Raw genomic sequence first — 21,066 nt, forward strand, 5'->3', positions numbered from 1 at the left:
AATAAATATTTATCTGATTTCATAATACATTTATTTTATACAATATTATGTATAACCATAATATAGTTCCATATCTACTAAACTTATTATCATAGACTATAAGATATTATCATTCAATCGAAATCCACTCGCATATCGCATTAATGGCCTACAAAATTAAAGTTATGGTAAAAAAAAATATGATAGTATAATAATTAATAACTAACTGCAGTGTATAGGTAATTTAATATAATATGATGATATACCAAATACAGAGTTATGATATCAATGTTGGACATAAACGATAGTTGATGGTTATCTTTAAGTTTTACTTAAATCTCAACATTTAATTTTATTAAATCAATTAATTTTTGTTGATATTAACTTATAGTTATATAACAAGTTATCGTCTTTCAACACATAAGTTGTACTGCATAATAAATGTAATAAAATTATTATTAGTTAATAATATACGCTAATACGTACAAATATCTAAATATTAATTGTTACAATTCTTGAAAGAACAAATTATAAAATATATTTGTCTTAACTATGAAATGATAAGTTATTACTTATCGAATTAATATTATTGTTATAGTGAATGTATGCGATCACTGATATTTATTATCTTAAGCTATCTATTAGCAATTTATAAATTAAAAAAAAAAACTTACTCCATTTGAAATACTAAATAGTGAGTTAATAATTTTAGTTGCTATATAAAATCATCTTATAACTAAGTATAAAAAAAATTAGTTTTACACTTAAAAAAAAAAATTCTACTAACTTTTCTTACCTAACTCAGTTACAAATTCCATATCGTGTCTGTGTATGGTTCAGTAACGTACAATATAATATGACAATATTGTAGCTGATGATACGTAGGTTGGATGTGAAAAAAATGAGGTCAAAGTGTTACGAAAACTTTCTCCCGCCACCGCCACCATTTGTTGAGTATGCCTACTTGTTCTGACCTATAATATTATTATATTTTTCTTCTTTGGCATATTTAAAAAGTCGAACATTTAGTTCCTTTTCCGATCCCTCTCTGTTATTCTATCATGTTGATTATTGTATTTATTCTCGTCACATCTCTCTTCGTAGTGCCAAACTTCCAAACCATCTCTGACGCGGTCTCCATGAAATTAAAAAAAAAAAAGTTCACCCGACTATACATTTGGCAGTAACACATTTGCACACATAATGGTATATATTTACTTTGGAATTTGGGAAGATCTTGGAAAGTTATTTGTTTCAAAATTGTTTGAACACTGCCGCGGTTAAATTTCCGCATTTGCAACTAACACGAAACGTTGAAAGAATCGTAATTGTTCGCCTACAGAACTGCGACAGTTGAAAATTTATTCGGTAATATAACATAATGCAGTTAATGTATTTTCTCAATGCATTTTTTTTCTACGGTAAACAATCTTTGAAGATTAATAGCAATCAATAACCTAAACACTCTAATGTGGATATGATTATAAATCGGAAATCAAGTTGAAATACGATTGCCACTCAGACTTTAAAGAGGCCAATTACGATTTCTATGAATGTTTTTCTGAACGTGAACTATCGTCGACCGTACAACTTGTACCTAACCGTACAAGCTACCTACCTAAGAAGAAATGACTGCAATCTAGTGTGAATTTTTTTTTATATCCGTTCATAATTCTTTTTCTAATCATTTTCTTTTTTCCTCATGATTGAAACATATAAAGATCAACCACTGAAATCTTGTACGCGGTGAACAGAACTTTTTTTTAACTATCTTAATACATCATTATAATAAATTAAAATCCAGTATGTTTTTAGTATGACATGTTCACATGATCATCAGAAAAAAATATAGTAAAGCATTTGGCTTTTTTTGATACAAAATTATTTTGAAAATGTATTAAGCTTGTAGATGAAAATACAATTAAGCCCTTCTTTTTAGGATTCGAATTTTTTGGGATTAAAATTTCAGAGAAAAAATAAGTTTCTCAAAAAATCTAGTGTTTTCCCAATTTTTTCCGGAAAAATTGAAAAATGTCATGAAAAAATTACTTTTTCTTTAAAAACTGAAAAGTGATGTACCTAAAAAGGGAAAAAATTCAATATAAAATGATAATTGATAATCATATTAATTTAATAATAATATTAATATATACTATAGCTTAAAGGTTATAGTGGATAAATTTTGTGTATTCTATACTTTATTTACAAAGAATTATACCCAGCACTGTCTATATTTATCTAAAACATACAAGTGTTACTTATATAATATTAAAAATACAGATGATTTATTTTCTACACTCCCCCTCTTAAATATTTGAGAAGTAAGGTAGAACAAATTTTCTAATATTCGTATCAGTTAATACTACTTAATAGCTTAATACAATGATATAATGATAAGTATTAAGTACCTAGATTTTTTCCATTTTTAAGTGTAAAAACAATTTTTTAATTTTCCAAAACTTCTGTTTTCCCACTTCTGTGCTGCCATCTTGCTGGTTTTCAAAATGAATAAGGTCCTCAAATGACGCATGACATTGTTTCGGCAAATATTTTATTATATTTACATTATATTTTATTATATTATTTAAGCAATGTAAAACGGGAAGTTAGGTTATATTTACATACGATTTTTAATTTTTATTATTTCGTATTTAATTTTAAAAATCACAAAAAGGTTAATATGTTTTACAATTATTTTTTTAATATAATTTATTAATTTATACATACATAATATATTAGGAAGGATGAAAAAAATTTGTAATTGATGTTTGTTTCCTTTTGTTTTCTATGTCTTTGCGAACTTTTTCGTAAGGCACCAGCAATTCTTTGATTCATCTTTTGAACTTTAATGCTCTTTCAGTGAGTGGATCCGTCATATATTGTTTTCGGTTTCTATTTGAACAGTAAACGAATGAAAAAAATATATATTATAATAACAATTTATGGTTGGTATCTACGCAAAACTTACCGGTCGCTACAACTTACAGTTTGGTAAGGGACACCAATAATAATATATTACATGAACACAAAAACAAAACAACCACTGAAATAATGATGAAGTCTTCAGAGAGAAAAAATACAAAAAATTACGTAACATTTAGATCGACTGCTTCATTATGTGATTCGAATTTCATAACCGAGGACATACAGTCCATATAAATACAGTGGCATATAAATAGATATGACTCGTAAACTATATTATACTCTATTAAAATAATATAATAATATCAAACCGAAAGGAAATCTAAACGTCACGAACCAACGAAATACAAAAATGTATATATATATATGATAGAAAAAGTTGAGTTTATTGTTATTGGATATTCAAGTCAATGATATTATTATGATGACGATGATGCGCAGTACACAAGGTATTCAGTTCGAAATATTTCAATACTATATCGACTCGGACGGCGTTGTTTTTTCAAAAACCTTACGGGTGTATATATATTAAATTTCTTTCGAAGGATGTTTATATGACTGCGTTTCCAATAACGCAAATCGAATAATATCAATAATAAATAATGATAATACAAATATTATTATGCTATTCCATGATATTTGTATTTTTTAAAAGCCCGAAGGCCTCAAACTCATCGAAGTACCATGATAAAAGAAATTGAGCATTTTATTGAATTGCTGCTATTGAATAAATATACATATATATTTTTTAATAAGATTCAATTAAATACAATTATATATTATTTCGAAAACTTTCTAATCGTTTTCATTTGTTTATGTGTTCACTTTTTTGAATTTAAAAGCATATTTTAATTTTATTATATTCCAAATGAGAATATTTTTCAGAGTACATACCTACTTCGAAGCATTTAAATAGATTTTGAGTAGTTAATTAGTTTTAAGTAGGTACTTATCTAAAATTTGGACGAGCAGAGCATAGTAGAGTAGAAATGGACCAACATTACTAATCATACGAATAAACTGCAGGTGTTACAATAATATTCTAAACGATTGTCAATTCCAATGAACGAAAAGCGATTTACAGAATTTATAAGACAAAATACATAATATAACACACAACGTATGCAATAGAAATTAGTCGTTTCCATGAAGTGCAGCTGTGCAGCCAAAGCATACAATTAAATGAAATAAATCGAGTACTGAGGACCCATATCAATGTTACTTCAGTTTACGGTAGCCAAAATACACATAATATGTATTATTGTACCGATGCATTCCTCAAAACTGGTTTAGATGAGGAGTATTCGACGTTTAGGGGTGGTTTTCGAGTAAAAGTGGCACTAGTCAGGAAAAATTACTTTTTTGAAGAAGTTAAAAACTTAATACAATTAAATATTTTAAATCTTTTTTAATTTTCTGTTTTCATGTTTTTTTTTCATTTATATAGATTTTTAAAATCATTTGTAGCTACGTTTCCTTTTAATTTGATGACTTGGCTATCTACTTCACAAAATAACTGTAAAATAACTTATGCCTTTTTTTTTTTTTGTACCTGTAACCATTCACTGTTCTAAAATAATATAATATGGCGTCTTATAAATTAGTAATACAACATATCAATAAACCTTTTTTTTTATAACAAAAACAAATTTAAAATGTGTCTAGTGGCCATTAACATATACATATCACCAGAATGACTAATACCCAATATTACAAACACATCTACGACTGTTCTTTCAATTCCAAAACAATAGGTACAAGATAACAAAGAATCATATGTAAACAACAGTTATACCATTAAACCAGAAATGAAATTTCCCACGAGATGTAGGTATGCATAATCTGAAAAAGTCAAAGTTAGATTTTTGTCCCTTCATCTGAAAACCGTCCAATTTGTTTCTACAGCTCAGCGGGAATATGGTTGGATGTAGGTATTAAGTTTTTGATATCTCAATAAGTTATATTGGATTTAGTGTTTATAATACTTGGACCATTTTTTTACACTTATATTATAAAGAGGAATGATTTGATTGTTTATTTGTATTGAATAGCCTCCGAAGCTACTGGAAAATTTGAAAATTAATTTAACATTAGAAGCCAACATTATCCCAGATGGACATAGGCTACATTTTACTGCGGGAAAATGCTTCGTTCCTATGGGAAAACGGGTAATAGAACAACGGGTATCTAGTATAAATGGGAAAAAATAATTTCATTGAATATAATTATTTTAGCCCTGTATTTTATATGATTATGTTAAAAATCTTTTATGGAGATTAAGAATTAAGATAGGGTAAATCCACGGGAATTTTTGATGGGAAATTTTGAACATAGCTGTGTATTAAACGACAAATTAGGTAGATAAACACAAATCTTGAATCATATAGAGTTGGTATTTTTAACGGACGACGAAGTGCACGGAGATCAGCTATTATAAATAATAAATGTCAATGGATTAATATAAATTAATACAATTTTCAACTAACCATATCCCTCATATCTTCCAAATCAATTATCCTTGGCGCAAAAAATTAAATAAATCAAAATCTACTGTTTTGGATTTTAATTTTTATACATCAATATTTTGAAAAATTAGATGTTAAAATCTCTACAAGACACTTTTTAAATATGTAATACAAAAATCTCAACAATTTTGTAATATGATTTTTAAGACACAAAATATTTTTAATTTTTTTTTATTTAGCATATTTACATCGACAACAAAGGCCATTAGTTACACTTATTTATACAGTAATTATACAATATAATATATATTGATACAATTGAAAGTTAATAATTTATATAAAACATTTTTTTTTCCATACAAGATTGAACAATTTTGTTTTTCTTAAAAAATTAATTACATCTAGGCTTTTATCATGAATAGGTCCGAGTGTGGAGTCGAGGTTGAATGATATTTTATGTTCGGTGCGTTCTTGGTTGTAGATTCAACAGTCGGCTATTATATGTTTTACTGTTAATGTAGTACCACAGGTTTGACAAATACACATAATATTATATACATATAAAAGTTCAAAAATCCAAAAATTAGTCTTAATTAGAAAAAAGGATGGCATGAAAAGAATGGTGAACCACTATGTATACGAATAAAAATTAGTTTTCAGGACTTTTATCATTTTCTTAGTTTTGTAAAAAAAATATATATATTCAATTTTAAAATATATCTAACCCTATTCTGTGTGTTAAACCACTTAACGTATAAGCGTACCTATTTTCTAAGATCGCTGTTAATAATAATACAAAAACTTAAGTGATCAAAGATAACCCTAAATCTGGTTGATCTGATGTCTCTGACGGTATATAATAGGTTATAATATGCTATTAATGTGAATCCTAAGGCCTGTTTTGTGGACTTAAACTTATATAATGGGTCACGATGACTGCAAAGTGTAGTTTTTAGCTCAACACCGTACCACCAAACCAATCGCAATGATTAACCATCTATAGTTCTAAATATATTATATTATTACATTTGCGAAGATTTACTAGATATAGACAGGGGAATATTTATTAGGTAAGTTTAGCACTGAAATATAGACGTATTACCCGCCCGATATCTCTGCAGCGTCATACGCGAGGTGTACGATCGTTTGCTGACGAATGGATAATAGTCCCAAGTTTAAATAGACACTATTGTATTTAGATGGTATAAAAGCTATTCGCAGTTTGAAGTTAAACAATAGTCTAAACGTCATTCAAACCCCATATACATGCAATGGGTATCGAATAATTAATAATATAAATTATATTTTAATTTATTGTTATAGTTACATTTGGCAGGTTGTGTACTTGAACTCAAAAAAAATTTAAAATTGTAAATTTGGCGGTTTGATTTTTTTAAAAACGAAAAGATTAATAAACCAAATTTCCATTAAGTCGTAAATCGCTTATTCTTTAAACAATTGTTTATTACAAACATAAATATAAATCAGTATGATAATAATAAATCGATAAATATAACTAAAAAAAAAATTAAATCTTTTGAGGACTAAATTTAAGTCTAATTTATTTTTCTACATTTCTACAGACTTTCAATCCACTGCTGTAACAACTGAATACATTTTTAATTATTTTTTTTTTAACAATAAATAAATAACACCATAATGACTGAAAAATATGTAATCCATATAATAATATTATATATTTTAATTTATAATAACATGAAATTCTGACACCTGTTTTTTGAAAATACAATTATTTGGATACACAGATAATCCAATAAGTATAGCGAATCAAAGTTTGTTCAGTTCACAGTCTTAGTCCTAATCTGACCGAACTTACGGGTTAACATCGCATTGGTTAACAACTACTCCAACTTGTTAACTGATTCATGATCCAAACGCGAACTTTATGTTGTTCAGATGTTGTGTATGTTTATTACCACTTATCACTGTTTATTTACTTTCAAAATTTATATTTCAAGCTGTTGCGATAGAGACCATTTCCTCGTGAGCATAGATATACATATAAAGGAATTCTGTGTCAAACACTTGATACTCAACGTTCCACGCGAAAAGAGTACCGTTCTACAGACTGTCATAACTAGGGCTCGGATCTATCCAATTTAATGCTAACCTAGCAATATTTTTTAATAACATAAAAATGCATATTTTAATTCATTTAAAAAAAAAAATAACTAACGAACTATGCAATAAATTAATTTCACAATTTTTATACCAATATAAGTTTTATAGTTTTAACTACAATCTACCACGCATTGATGTAAAATATAAATGTTTATTATCGTGTTTGTTCAGGACTGCAGTCGTTGGCGCATTTAAGCAGTAAAGTCTACGGTACCTTATTAGATACCTAACGTATATAGCAATAATAGGATTTTGTTTACGACGACGACTGCAGGGCAACGTATTATTCGACTTAAATTACCGTATCGGTTGAAACGTGTATTATATGTAAATTAAAAAAATTATTTTAAATTGTATTAAAACTAATAATTAATAAAAATAAAACATTTATGTTTTTGAATTATAATAATAGTTTGTGTTTTATTATGCACATTTTATAATTTTTATCGCATATTTTGATTGCATATTTCGTAATATTTTAGTGCATTAATGCATTCATATTACAGTAGTTTTAATTTTACATACAACCGAGTTCTAGCCATAACTGTAGCGCCTAGCATAATGATAATTGTTCAATATCAAAATATCATTTGAATTTCAAATATAATGTTAATGACCAAGAAAAAAAATCAGTGGGTAGTGGGTACATACACTGTATTGTATATTTTTAATTTTTTTTAATAATAAATTATTATTGTTACAATTTCATACTAATTTATAATAAAATATTATGTTGTGCATTGTACACGTTCAATATTAAAGTTTCATAATATTTTTCAAATTCCTTCTGACGATTCCTATTAAGTAGCTGTAAAATGTGGAGAAATTTTATCAAATCGCTCTGATTCTATCTTTATGGTTATGCGAAATGGGGTGTAAAATTGTGAAGATATTTTCTCAAATATTTCTAATATTATTTCATTGAATAATATATTTAAATTTAATATTATTGAATGTTTCTTTATTTTCTATAATTTCCAACATGCCATAGTACGTTGGATATTCTATTACAATATACAAAATGTGATGGAAAACAACAACAAATGAAAAATATAAAATAATATCTACATCATTTTAAACTCTTTGGGGTACCTAAAAATTGATTATTGTAATTATTTAAAAGCACTGAAAACTATTTTTGAAAAGCACTGCAAAATCAAAACTAACACTATTGTGTTCAAACCCTGAGTCCCCGACCCTTTGTGGATATACTATAACACTTGTGTTTATCATCTTTAACCCAAAGTTCTGATTCTTTTTCAATCTTCTCGAATTGTATTAGTCTTATCCCTATTGAGATATGTGTTCAAAAAACTGGCATACAACAAAAATAATGCACCGAGTTTTACTTTGGCGATAATCATCTCTAAAATGGATTTGACCTACGATTTAAAATATGTGTAAAAAACTATAAGCATTTTATTATTAAGGGTTATAATTCGATAGAAACAAATTATTATACTGTTAATGTTATTGATATGGTATCCCAAAATCGTAAATCTCACTGTCACGATTTTCTTCGGTGTTTTTTTTATAATTTTTATTATTTTCACAACCTCTCTATAGTTCCCCTCGTGCAGAGAAATATCAGTAATATTAGCTATTGTTTAACTCTAAAAATGTTAATTTATATTTCTCTTATGTCTTTTAAATTATCACCTATACATGATAATAATAATATTGTATGAGTATTATAGAAATCCCGTCTGTCCGATTACGTACCTACGTCTCAGTATCGATTACATTTTATGAAGTCTACTTCCGGAAGACCATTATTCGATGCAGTTCAGGTAATAAGTATAGGTACCTAAATATTATATTATAGACTATCGACTATTGCACTTATACGCTCGTGGATACAATTTTTATATACTAGATTTTTGTTTAGTTCATAATTATTAGTTGTGACCCGACTAATTGAATTTAGTTACTTATAAATCACTCTCAGTGATAAAGTATGGTTACTGAAAAATGTGCACAGATTCTTAAAGCTAAAACTGTATCTTTATTTTACTAGGTAGTATTTGAGTTTGTTTTTTTTTTTTAGGAAAATATCTATCACTTATTATATTATTATGGTGTTAATGGTGCTAAGCTTTACACGAAACAGATTTGCAAAACGCGTATAGAACGAAACATACCATTAAATTATTACCAAACCCAAAGTGTGATAAAACGAAAAATAATAATATGCATTAAGCGAATCGGTTTATTAATTATTTGAGCACCACTACTTTCCCTGCCATAATAAACTCGAAATAACCGACCACCGATAGTAATACTATCGTAAGTAATAAATAATAATTATTCTTCATTGTCCTCGTTTTTGATCGTAAATACAGTTCCTTTCCTTTTACGATTTTCATTTGCCAAAAGCACATGTGCATTACAAACAGCTGCACGAGCGATAAAAGCTGATCTATTAAAATATTAGCAACAAACCAGTATTCGGTATGATATATTTTTACGACTTTTCATCATTAGTATAATAGAGGTTAGCGTCACTTCTCTTAAATATTTCAATGTTAACATGAGTCGTCGAAATCGTACAGAATTTATACCTCTACCATGTCATAATGGTATCGTTGTACAAAAACCAATCACTGTAATATACTGATGGTCGGTAATGTTGTAAAAACTCTAAACTGATAAATTCCAATTATATCTCAAAAATATACACCAATATTTCTATCATATGGAAATCTATACTTATGTTTGTTTCTCGTAGAAAACCCCCAAATAATTTTTATTTTACATTAACAACAATGGAAAAAAGTAAATGTTTTAATTTAAATATAATATTGTTATGCTAATGTTTAATGAATCAATTTTTTTTCATATAATTTTATTGTATTACCTATCTAATAATTGCAATTTAAAAATTCTTTAGTATTCAAAATAAAAATTTCATAAAATGAATATTTTTATGTTAAAAATAATTTATTCCAATTTTTTATCAACTTCTTATTTTAATAATTGATTAATGATTATTAAAACGAATTTTATACAACTATTATAATTATTATAAACAATATCTACTCCACAGGAAAATCTCAACTATAATGAGTTTTATCCATAAAAGAAATTTATTAATTAATTATTTTTAAAGAGAGAGCTTTTGAAAAACTCCTTTGAATTAAATAAAAAAATGATAAAACAAAAAAAAACTATAATATGAAGACTAGAATATTTCATGCGATTCTATGTACGAAGTGAGTTAAAGGATAAAAACGAATTCTCCGACAAAAAGTATTTATTATTTTTGATGAGCAATATTAATATTGCCTGTAGCGCGTTTTCCTCCGGACATATCACAAGTCGAATACGAAAATATGCTTTGAAATCTATATATAATTATAATAATACCCAATAAATCTAGTGAAGCACACGAACATTTTAACATCATCGTTACATCAAAGAAGTATTTCAAAGAACTTAATAATTACTATGGTTATATAGAAGTTATGTTATATATTTCATAATAATATCTTAACCACCAATACCACGTCGAACACTCCCAGGAAACGCCTCTGCCATAATTTATATTAATATAATAAATTACTCGTGTTATAGAGTTAATAAAATAAATGTTTATTGGTACAAAAACAAAGTTGTTTTTGTACGAAGTAGGTATATCCTAGTAGAAGTACATATTTGGCAGTCATCTCACACAACGAGTTGATTTCTATATTAAAAAGGTAACACAAAAACAAACAAAAATTTTAAGAAATTATGATGAAACTTTAATTTAAAATTGTATCTCTAACATTCGTTATATTCTTAACCATAAATATATATATATATATATATATAATATATGTCATGATTTAATACATTTGAATTGAATTGGCACATCTATGCCCACGGTTTTGGAAGATGAGTATTGGGGAAAGCCAATCGGAAATGATCATATCCGTCGTTTGGTTCTTAAATATAAATACCACAGTCAATTCACGATATAACCAAATTTGATAAACTCACTCATCTTGCTCTTTATATAAAGTTTCTCTCATTCAGACGCTAAAAAAACTACGGAAAACTTTAATTTCGAGAAAAACTATCTATGTAAACCTTACCAAATAAAAATATCCTGACCTCCTCGAAAATATTTCTTCCGAAAACGAGAAAAAATAATCAACCTGATCTGAATAGGACACTCAACGATCACCTTCTATAATACCTTATGTCAAGGTTGGAAAAATATCTTAATATATGAACCACATGTGGCGTACAATGCGGTCATACACTTATTAACCTAACGTCGACTTTTTTTCGACAATAACGCAAACACACTCTGACCTCTATCCACGTCCAAGTAATTCACAGTTCATACCCAACTGCTTTGTGGTCAAAATTTGTTCAAAATATTTTATCCCTGCAAACATTCTAATCCGCACCATACAATATTTTAATGACATTTACACATACTAATAGCTTAAGTTTAATACTATGTTTCATTATCAGCGCTTACCGCCGATGGCAGAAAATAGTTATTTCAGTGAATTAGGTACACGATTCGGTACACACTCTTTTTTCACTAAATTTCTATCATTTCGTTTGCATGGTGTCCCGACAATTGAGCACGCGACACTTGAGCGCAGACAATTGAGCGAAGGCAATCGAGCACGGCGAAAGTTAGGTGTTGTGACAATTAAGCATTGAGACAAATGAGCGCTATATAATATTATACTGAACTTAGTAAAAGTTCATACAAGTTCACTGTATTAAGTAAAAAACTACTATATACGAAATGACGAAATTGAAATGAATTCGTTCTCAGTGTCTGCGAATACATATATAACCCGTCAGATAGTCTTTATGTTTGATGATAATCAGATAATGTTATTACTTATTTTTCACATCGTTCATATATCGTATCGATACGCGCAGTGTTATTAAATCGTATATTGACACCCCTTTTAGACTATTTTGAAGACACATGGATTGTTCGTATTAGTCATAACAGGCAACGAAGATCCCCGAAGTTTTCAATTAAATTATGGAACTGTTATGGTTTGATTAAAAATGACATACCAATGACCAACAATGCCATTGAAGGATGCACAATTCATTTAAATCAGTTTTAAATGCAGTTCGTCCATCAATTTGGCAATTTATCGACGCTCCAAAAAAAAGAGGAAAATTTGAATCGCGTGAGAAATCATCAGTTTATTGCAAGTAATGAACCAAAACCAAAAAAAAAAAAAAAATACAATGATTCAGGATTAGAATTAAAGATAATTAAGAATAAAAAATATTTGTGAACAATTTAATTTAAGGTTAACTGAACAGTTTTTAAAAGGCATTGCTCAAAATATTTAATGTTTTAATTTGTATATTATGTTTTGTATACTTGTAATATGTATTATTAACCATATTTTTTTTATTTTTTTTTTTTATTGACTGTTATGACTAGAGCGCGGATTTCTATTCAATTGCATATTTTTTTCCTTTTAATATTTTTGGATTGTTGTCAGTTATGTCCACGAATCATCATAATTTGAAGCTAATGGTGAAATTCCCTAAATTTTTTTTACTAAGCATTTAAATAATTAATTATTATAAGTTTTACTGTAAATTTTAAATAAATAAAAATGTTTGCATATTTTTTAAATATTTTCATGATTTTGACTGCATATTTTTTGCATATTTTCATGATTTTTACTGCATATTATATGGCATATTTCGATACTTATAAGTGCATAACAATCCGCGCTCTAGTTATGACTAATAATGTATTATTATTAACTGTATAAATTTTTATTTTTATTTTTAAAATTATTACCTAACCTAAGGCTTAAATTGCGCTTAATTTTCGTAGCGCTCAATTGTCTACGCTCAACTGTCGTGAATCCCGTTTACATATGCATGAAATATTTTATGAAAATACTACATTAAAATTATATTTCCTTCAACCAGGCGTAGGTAGGTGTATACTGTATAGGTAATATTATATACGTCCCTTATATTATACCGTTTGTGGAGAATTTACGGCGTCACCTTGAGGCTCCGAGAAAATCTGAACCCCGTTATAAGGTGGTCCAACGCGACGAATAAATTACCATGGGACATATAAAACGAGTATTATTATATTATGTGGTTCTAATATCACATAATATTATATTATAATAGTGCGCACACGAAAAACGACCATTTCAATCTGACACGAGGATTTAAATGCCAACGCTGTTTACGAAGGCAAATAAAGGCAAAAAACCCTATTCTTATTTAAAGGTTCCATATTGTTGGCCCCCTCGGCCTACCCACTCTCGGTCCATCCACTACCCATCCACGACCAATCCACGACCTCTCGATGCATATTTTTTATTTTCGGTAAACGATATTCCGGCGGCTGCTGGAAATTGATGGGGTGCACTGTATATGTCGTTTCCGATGTTTCCCGCGGTGTATTATTACTATCAGCCCGTTCGAGATTTACGGCACGTCCGTGAAACACATAGAAAATCTCGTTTGGTTTTGGACGAACTGCCGCCGCCGGCCGGATATCGCATTACTATATATCTTTATATATCAAAGATGGTCCATCACCGACCTGCAGCACGTCATACATATTACATTTTACTGGTATTATTTTTATACCCATATATATTATAAGTACAGTTCCAGATCTATGGTGATCGGGCGGTTCTTGCACTTGAACGCTTTAATATATTATTTAATATATTTTTTTATTAACAATCACAAAAACTGTTCACTTAACTCCATTTATAATTGTTCACCATAAATATTATCGATGTATTATATTTGTACGGTTGCCATACCTACTCAATATAAGTAATGAGAATATGAGTTTAGTATGTTTTGCTGATTAATGTATATTTATAAATTATAAACAAAGGAACAGTTGGTACTTACCTATCTGATTCCTGAGCTTCGTGCGCCTCAGACCCACCAAATACCTGTCTACCGCGGTATACCATTTTCTGCTACTACACATTAAAAAAGTTATTTTATACAATACAAATAACAAAACGTTAATTTATTGTTTTTATTTTTATTTTGCATATTCCCAAATTATAGTTATATTTATAAAATATATATTATAAAGTTAATGAGTGAATATTAAAATAGCAAAAGTGAATTTTTAGAGCCATAACTTTTCAGCTCCATCTAAAACATATCAAATTATCAACACATTGTATTCATATTACCTTTCGATTTTTGGTTAAGATGACCAGCATGCAAGCGATATTTTAAACTAAATTGCACCGCACTTAATATAGAAATTAATGAACAGAGTATATCTATAGGTTCTACAACAGTCAGTATTTTCAGAGTATTTTAAACTTTCTGTTTTCCTTTCAAAAACACAAAATTAATTTTATTGAAACTACTCTCAAGAAGCATTAGTTCATAATTAATGGACCACCTAATCAATAATCGTGAATTGTAATTGCATGTTGTGGCTTTTGCTCAAACAGCTTAATATTAAGTATCATCATACAAGTAAAAAAAAAATGTTTGGTTTGGGAATGATTCGAATGGTTTTTGTGTCATTATTTACAACCAAATGCAATAATTGTTGTGAAAATCGATAATTTATTTTTATTAATTAACCCAAACCTAAGACTTAGTCAGTGTTATATCTGTAGTTACATATAAGCGCTCGAAATTATTTTTATTTTATAAGGAAAAAAAAAGAATTTTAATTTAAAAAAGCTGTCGACTGTGTTTTTTCACTTACCAAACACACAACTAAACGGCCGCCGACTTACTCTACGTCCGTTTTCTTTTCTACAAAGTTCGAGTAGGTACGTATTATAAACTGCACGTTGATAGATTTTGAGTTTTTTGTGTTAATGCAATCTTTATAGGTACTTATGAATTGAGATTGTTTGTGATTATATTTTATTGAAATAAATTATACCGTTGTACAGTGTTATAGTTTATATTATTTCTAATATTATAACCAATTCCTACTTTTCTACTTAAAAAGCTGCACTAACCTACCTACTCCCAACTATTTGAAATTCATGAGCATGCTTCTTACAGCGTTGTTATGCGGCAAAAACACTTTGTATACCTACACTTTTGGTATAATTAGTATAATATCATATTAAGTTATCACTTTCTGATCTTATAAAATAATAAAGCGACTGATACAATACATTATCGTCGACACATGATAATGTAATACATCGACAGTAACCGTGTATACAATTGATCTAACATAAGTGTGTTTGATTTATTTTCCAGGCTCACTCATCCGAACATCGTGCAATTGCTGGAAACGTTTGAAGACAAATCGAAGGTGTATCTGATCATGGAACTGTGAGTATATTATATTATCACGTAATTTTATCTAAAGTTTATCCTGCTCTTCAAAATCGTTAACCATAATAATTTAATGTTATAATTCAAATATTTAATACACAATAATAATGGTTGTTACTAAATTAAATTTACATAAACTAACTACTTAGAGTACCTATAACAGTGGATGGACTTTTATTGTGGTGATACTTTTCACAGAGTACCACAGTTTCAAATTTAAATACCTAGGTGTCCTCTTAACTCAGAACAATGACTTAAACGTAGTGATATCAAAATGAATACAATTGGCGAACTATTGCTATTTTGGTACGGGGAATCTACTAAAATCTAGAGCGATATCTCTAAATTTAAAAATTAAAAGATACGAGTATACGGCATTAAAAAGCCACATTATAATATATGGATCAGAAACTTTGGCACCAAGAAAGATAGAGGAAATACGATTAGACGTATTTGAAAAAAAAAAAGTCTTGAGATAAATCTATGGCCCATGTCTCAACTTAAGAACCGGAGAATGAAGAATTCGAACTAATGAGGAACTTTTAAACATGTTCCAAAGACCATGCTTGTCAACGGAAGTTGCAAAAAGAAGAGTTATGTGGGCTAGACACGCCTGGAGAAAAAAGGATACAATGATAAATGCAGTAATTAAAGAGGAGCCGAAGGAAAAGACCATTAGGTAGACCACGCATTAGATGGGAAGACTTTGTGAAGAGAGAAGTTAAAAAGGTAAACTCGGGGGTACACTAGAGAGAAGTAGCGGAGGATAGGGAGAAATAGAGTGAAATTTATAGTACGGATGGTCTTAAATATCGGAGCGCCCTCCCCCTCCAAAAAAAAACAAACAAACCACTTTGTTTCTATATAACATTTTAATATAACTTTATGCAATTCTTTCATCTTTTCAATTGCAATCAAATAGTTGTCTTTCGTTCCAAGTTGCATTCAAGTTGCATTTTTATACGATCGTATTTAAACGTAATTACGTATAGTATAATATTGATAATCCAGCCTTAGTAATGAAAAGTACCAGAAATTTAATATTCAAAGAATTTAAAATTTTAATGTTAATTTTTAATAGAGCTTAGTTTTTTTTACTTATGGCCTATAGACCTATGGGCAGAAGATAAGCTAAATTAAAAAGTGGTAAGTCCAAAAAAATATCATTCAATCGAATATTTGGATATTGTCAGATTTATCTCGAAAGACGAATAAAATTACATAATAATAAACTAAATTGAATATCATTGTAAGATTATTACTTAGCATATTTTAACCGTTATCTATATCTATATGTATAAAAGTATACTGCTAGTAAAATCACAGGAAACGAATTTAACACACAATTTGAAATATATAAGAGGTAGGATTTTTAACGGGTTACGGAGTGCACGGATTCAGCTAGTATTTGATATTTACGCTATAGTTGAGCATTTTGTAATATTTCTATTTTATCACTACAAAATTAAATTTTTAAATATAAATTTCCTACTTGCATCACTATCTAACTAATACTTGCACAAAAGTAATTTAAGCTTAGAAATAGAATAGTTAATTCTACAGTTTCGGTTCCAATTTAAGTTTTAAAAATTTCAATATTTTTAGTTCTTAAAATTATAAATATAAAATAACTGTAGTGAAAATTGGTTAAAAAGAGACAATCATAGAAGTTATAGCTGAAATGTTTACCAACAATCATGAAAAAAATAATAAATTTCACTGTGCTAGCTGATACTTAGTATTTGTTTTGAAATACTAAAATATAATTGTGTAATTTAAGAAATAATATATTTCGTTGGGAGCTTATGATTGTTTTACGACAAGCTTATTAGGTACCTAATCAGTATATATTATGATGTTAATAAAATTAAAAGAATTAATAATTTAATTCCAATTAATAGAAAACAAAAAAACTATATCACAGTACCTATGGGAATTAATTATGAATCTTAGATTTTCAAAAACTCATGTTTTTAAGCCACGGTCACAATGCGTGTCCAATATTCAGTGGAATTCTCTCTAAAATATTTGTTATTAATATTATTATTATGATAATACTATTGCTTTTACTACCTAATTTTTAGTATATAATCATTGCGATTATTATAAAAACGCATTCAGCATAAAACATCATTAGATGCTAGTCATATTTCACTACATTTTTTATTCATTTTGAAAATTCATTAAAATCCCTATTTGTGTTATTCGTTTTTATTTACGTGAATAGTCTCAAGAGAAAGCATCATTTGTAGGACAATTAAAATTTTTCAAATGTCTTCGTGTACTTCGTTATTATATTTAATCGTCATCCTCCTCCTACAGCTAGCTCGTTTGTAACTAGCTCGCTTATAAGTTTAATTTATTCTTCTTTCGTCTTATACTGTGGTTGTCAGCGTTACATACCGACCAATAAAAAATAAATTTGTTGGTACTTTTAGACCAGTGCCGGCAATAGAAAAATCTATTTTAAGAGCACTTAATGTTTTGGTGGTATATACAATATACTTATTACCTTTATTAAATTATGACCCTCTTATCTAAGAACATATTATATACTTTTCTCAAATACTGATCATCTGAGATAAATAAAAAAATATGACCAAATTAAATATGAAAACCTTCATCCACGATTATTTTATCTAAAATCATACTAGAACCTTTGACGATTAATATAAAATTAATAATAATACTAAAAAAATCGCACTCACTATTATAGAGATAATATGTAAGCTTGATGAATTCACCGAATTATTTTTTATAGGTAAAAAAAAAAATACAAAGTGACCCTTAAATTCGACGACATTATAAATAAAGATAACATATCTTATAAAATAACAATCATTTAATGGTATATTATTTGATATTACATGAATTTGTGTGGATATAATGCTAATATATTTTGATTTTATGCTATCATTGGAAAACAGTAATAAATTGTTTTTCTATTTTCCGTCATGTATTTAAATGTATTAAATAATATTTTTATAAAATATATTAATGTATATGTAGATAAAATCGCAACATATAATTGTCAAATTGATTTTCACGCTGTTACATGTCACACCAATCTAAGTTTCATCGACCACACTTTGAATTTAATTGCCGGTTAGATACTTCCCACGTCAATTAAAATATTAATATTAATCTCATTTGTCAAACAGCAAGACATTTAAATGTATTCGATCGCTACGCAATATAGTTTATCAACTCAATTTAGTCTCTGGCACAATATGATGTTTATAGTTTTCGTTAATACTTCCAAAATTTCTATTTCTAAATTAACGTGTTAAAAATGAAATCATGAACACTTTTAAATCCGTATAAATTTGTTCTACGTTCAATTATTTACAAATTTAAAATTTATGGATATTAATGAGCTATTCAGTTGAAGCACACCTCACTCTACCAATCTACCTTAACATATAATTTATATTTATGTCACTATAGTGAAATTGAATAGGCCGTAAGCTCAGAATCTGGAATCAGAAACTGCGTGAGATTAATCCAGCCAATTTTTCAATAGTATATATTTTTAAATATAGTATTTCAGAGTACACTTTAAAAATCGATAATTTAAATCCAGTGGACTTTGTGGAGAAAAAACTTAATGAGGGCCATAATTTAATTTTTTTTATCACAAAAAAAGGTCAGAGATTTCCCTCGTGTACCTACACGTCAAGCCCGATTTCAGGGTATACTTAAATCTAGTCGTCTTAAACAAGACTATTCGCCCGAAACTCATTAGGTATAATGATATTGAAACAAAGCTGAATATTGTTGTGCTTTTTCAGGGTGACTGGAGGAGAGTTGTTCGACCGCATCGTGCAGAAGGGTTCGTACACCGAAAAGGATGCAGCCCATTTAATCCGACAAGTGCTGGGAGCTGTGGATTACATGCACGAACAGGGTGTCGTGCACAGAGATCTTAAGGTGAGTTATAATGGTACAATAGTTCAAAGGCTAGTTTAAGGTGTAACGTGAATCATAATCAAACTAAAAAACTGAATAGGAACAAATTAATGTTGTGAATGTTAGTGGCGTATTTACAATTTTCGATTAGGGGGGGGGGGGGGGGGGGTGTCATATCATAATACAATAATTTATAAATTAGAAGGTTATATTAAAATTAAAATTATACTATAAAATCTAGTTTTCTTTTTTTCTTTGCCAATTCATCAATAATTTCGTCGGTCTGACAATCTAAATCCCGGTGAATCGATAAGGTTAGGTTACCCCCAGCACCCCCCCCCCCCCCAAAAAAAAAAAAAAATACGCCACTGGTGAATGTAATATACGACCAGTCAATTTAATGAAGTTATAATAATATAGTGACAATATAATAATTTAAATGACTACAGAAAATTGTAAAAAATATAATTTGTTGTTGTTTTATCTTGTTTTCAATTTATCTTATTAGTTTACAAAGTTATAGGCACAATACATAACACCTACTATAAATTAAATCAATTTAAATGATATTTATAATTCTTATTCAGATTAAGTTTTGATAGGTCCTATTTCTTCACCTCGTACGTAATATATTGTTTAAAATTATCTAAATAATAAGCTAGATAAAGATATACTTATATTTTATCTTATCAAGATAATCGTATTATATGGCCAAATATTTACTGGTTATCTTAAACAACAAATTTCCTTATTGATTAATATAATTTAAATTGGCCCCGTCAAAATATTCATCGATCATGAATAATATTAATTACTTGCATTAAAATATCTGTCTCAAACAACTATCCAGTCAGTTCGTGCATATCTATTTTTTTATTTCAAACTATATGTATAGTTTTTACTTATAAGACGTAATTTTATAAATTCTTGATTTATTTAATCAAAATAAGAAACAGACAATAGATATTGAAAGTATTATCACAGATTATATAATTATATAATTATATAATCTGTGGTGTGATTTTACAAAGTTATTAAAGGTAACTAGGTATAGTTTAATAATAAACATTTTAAAAAAAAAAACAAAGCTGTAAGTAAATACAGTACCTACAAGATTCAGATTAAATAAAATACAAAAGAAAGTTTCAAACATTTTAGCCAACCACATAAGGTAAAAATAACTAAAAATAAATTAAAAAGTCTAGCTCGAATTTTGTTAATTTTTTGCTATTCCAAAATTAAAAATTTTAAAAATCATGAAATTTACACCAAAGTCATGATAATTACTATTCTAGTGACGAATCTTAAGATATTTGAAATTTTGAAATTTTTAAGTTCTGAAATAATTGATTTC

At 28.0% G+C, this 21,066-nt stretch overlaps 1 protein-coding gene across 3 annotated transcripts in view; it reads left to right on the top strand.

Moving 5' to 3' along the window:
• LOC149054452 (calcium/calmodulin-dependent protein kinase type 1-like) overlaps window positions 1-21,066 on the top strand; it is a 389,323-nt gene that overhangs the window by 318,427 nt on the left and 49,830 nt on the right. For all 3 annotated transcript variants that reach the window (XM_089229957.1, XM_089229958.1, XM_089229959.1), the window contains 2 exons: window positions 15,726-15,800; window positions 19,595-19,733. In XM_089229957.1, the coding sequence (XP_089086083.1) occupies window positions 15,726-15,800; window positions 19,595-19,733 (214 nt within the window). The remainder of the gene's footprint in view (window positions 1-15,725; window positions 15,801-19,594; window positions 19,734-21,066) is intronic.

The sequence above is a fragment of the Diuraphis noxia genome, unplaced genomic scaffold (genome assembly GCF_037042655.1).
Source record: "Diuraphis noxia isolate RWA-SAM2 unplaced genomic scaffold, SU_Dnox_SAM2 contig0006, whole genome shotgun sequence".
Lineage (NCBI taxonomy): Eukaryota > Metazoa > Arthropoda > Insecta > Hemiptera > Aphididae > Diuraphis > Diuraphis noxia.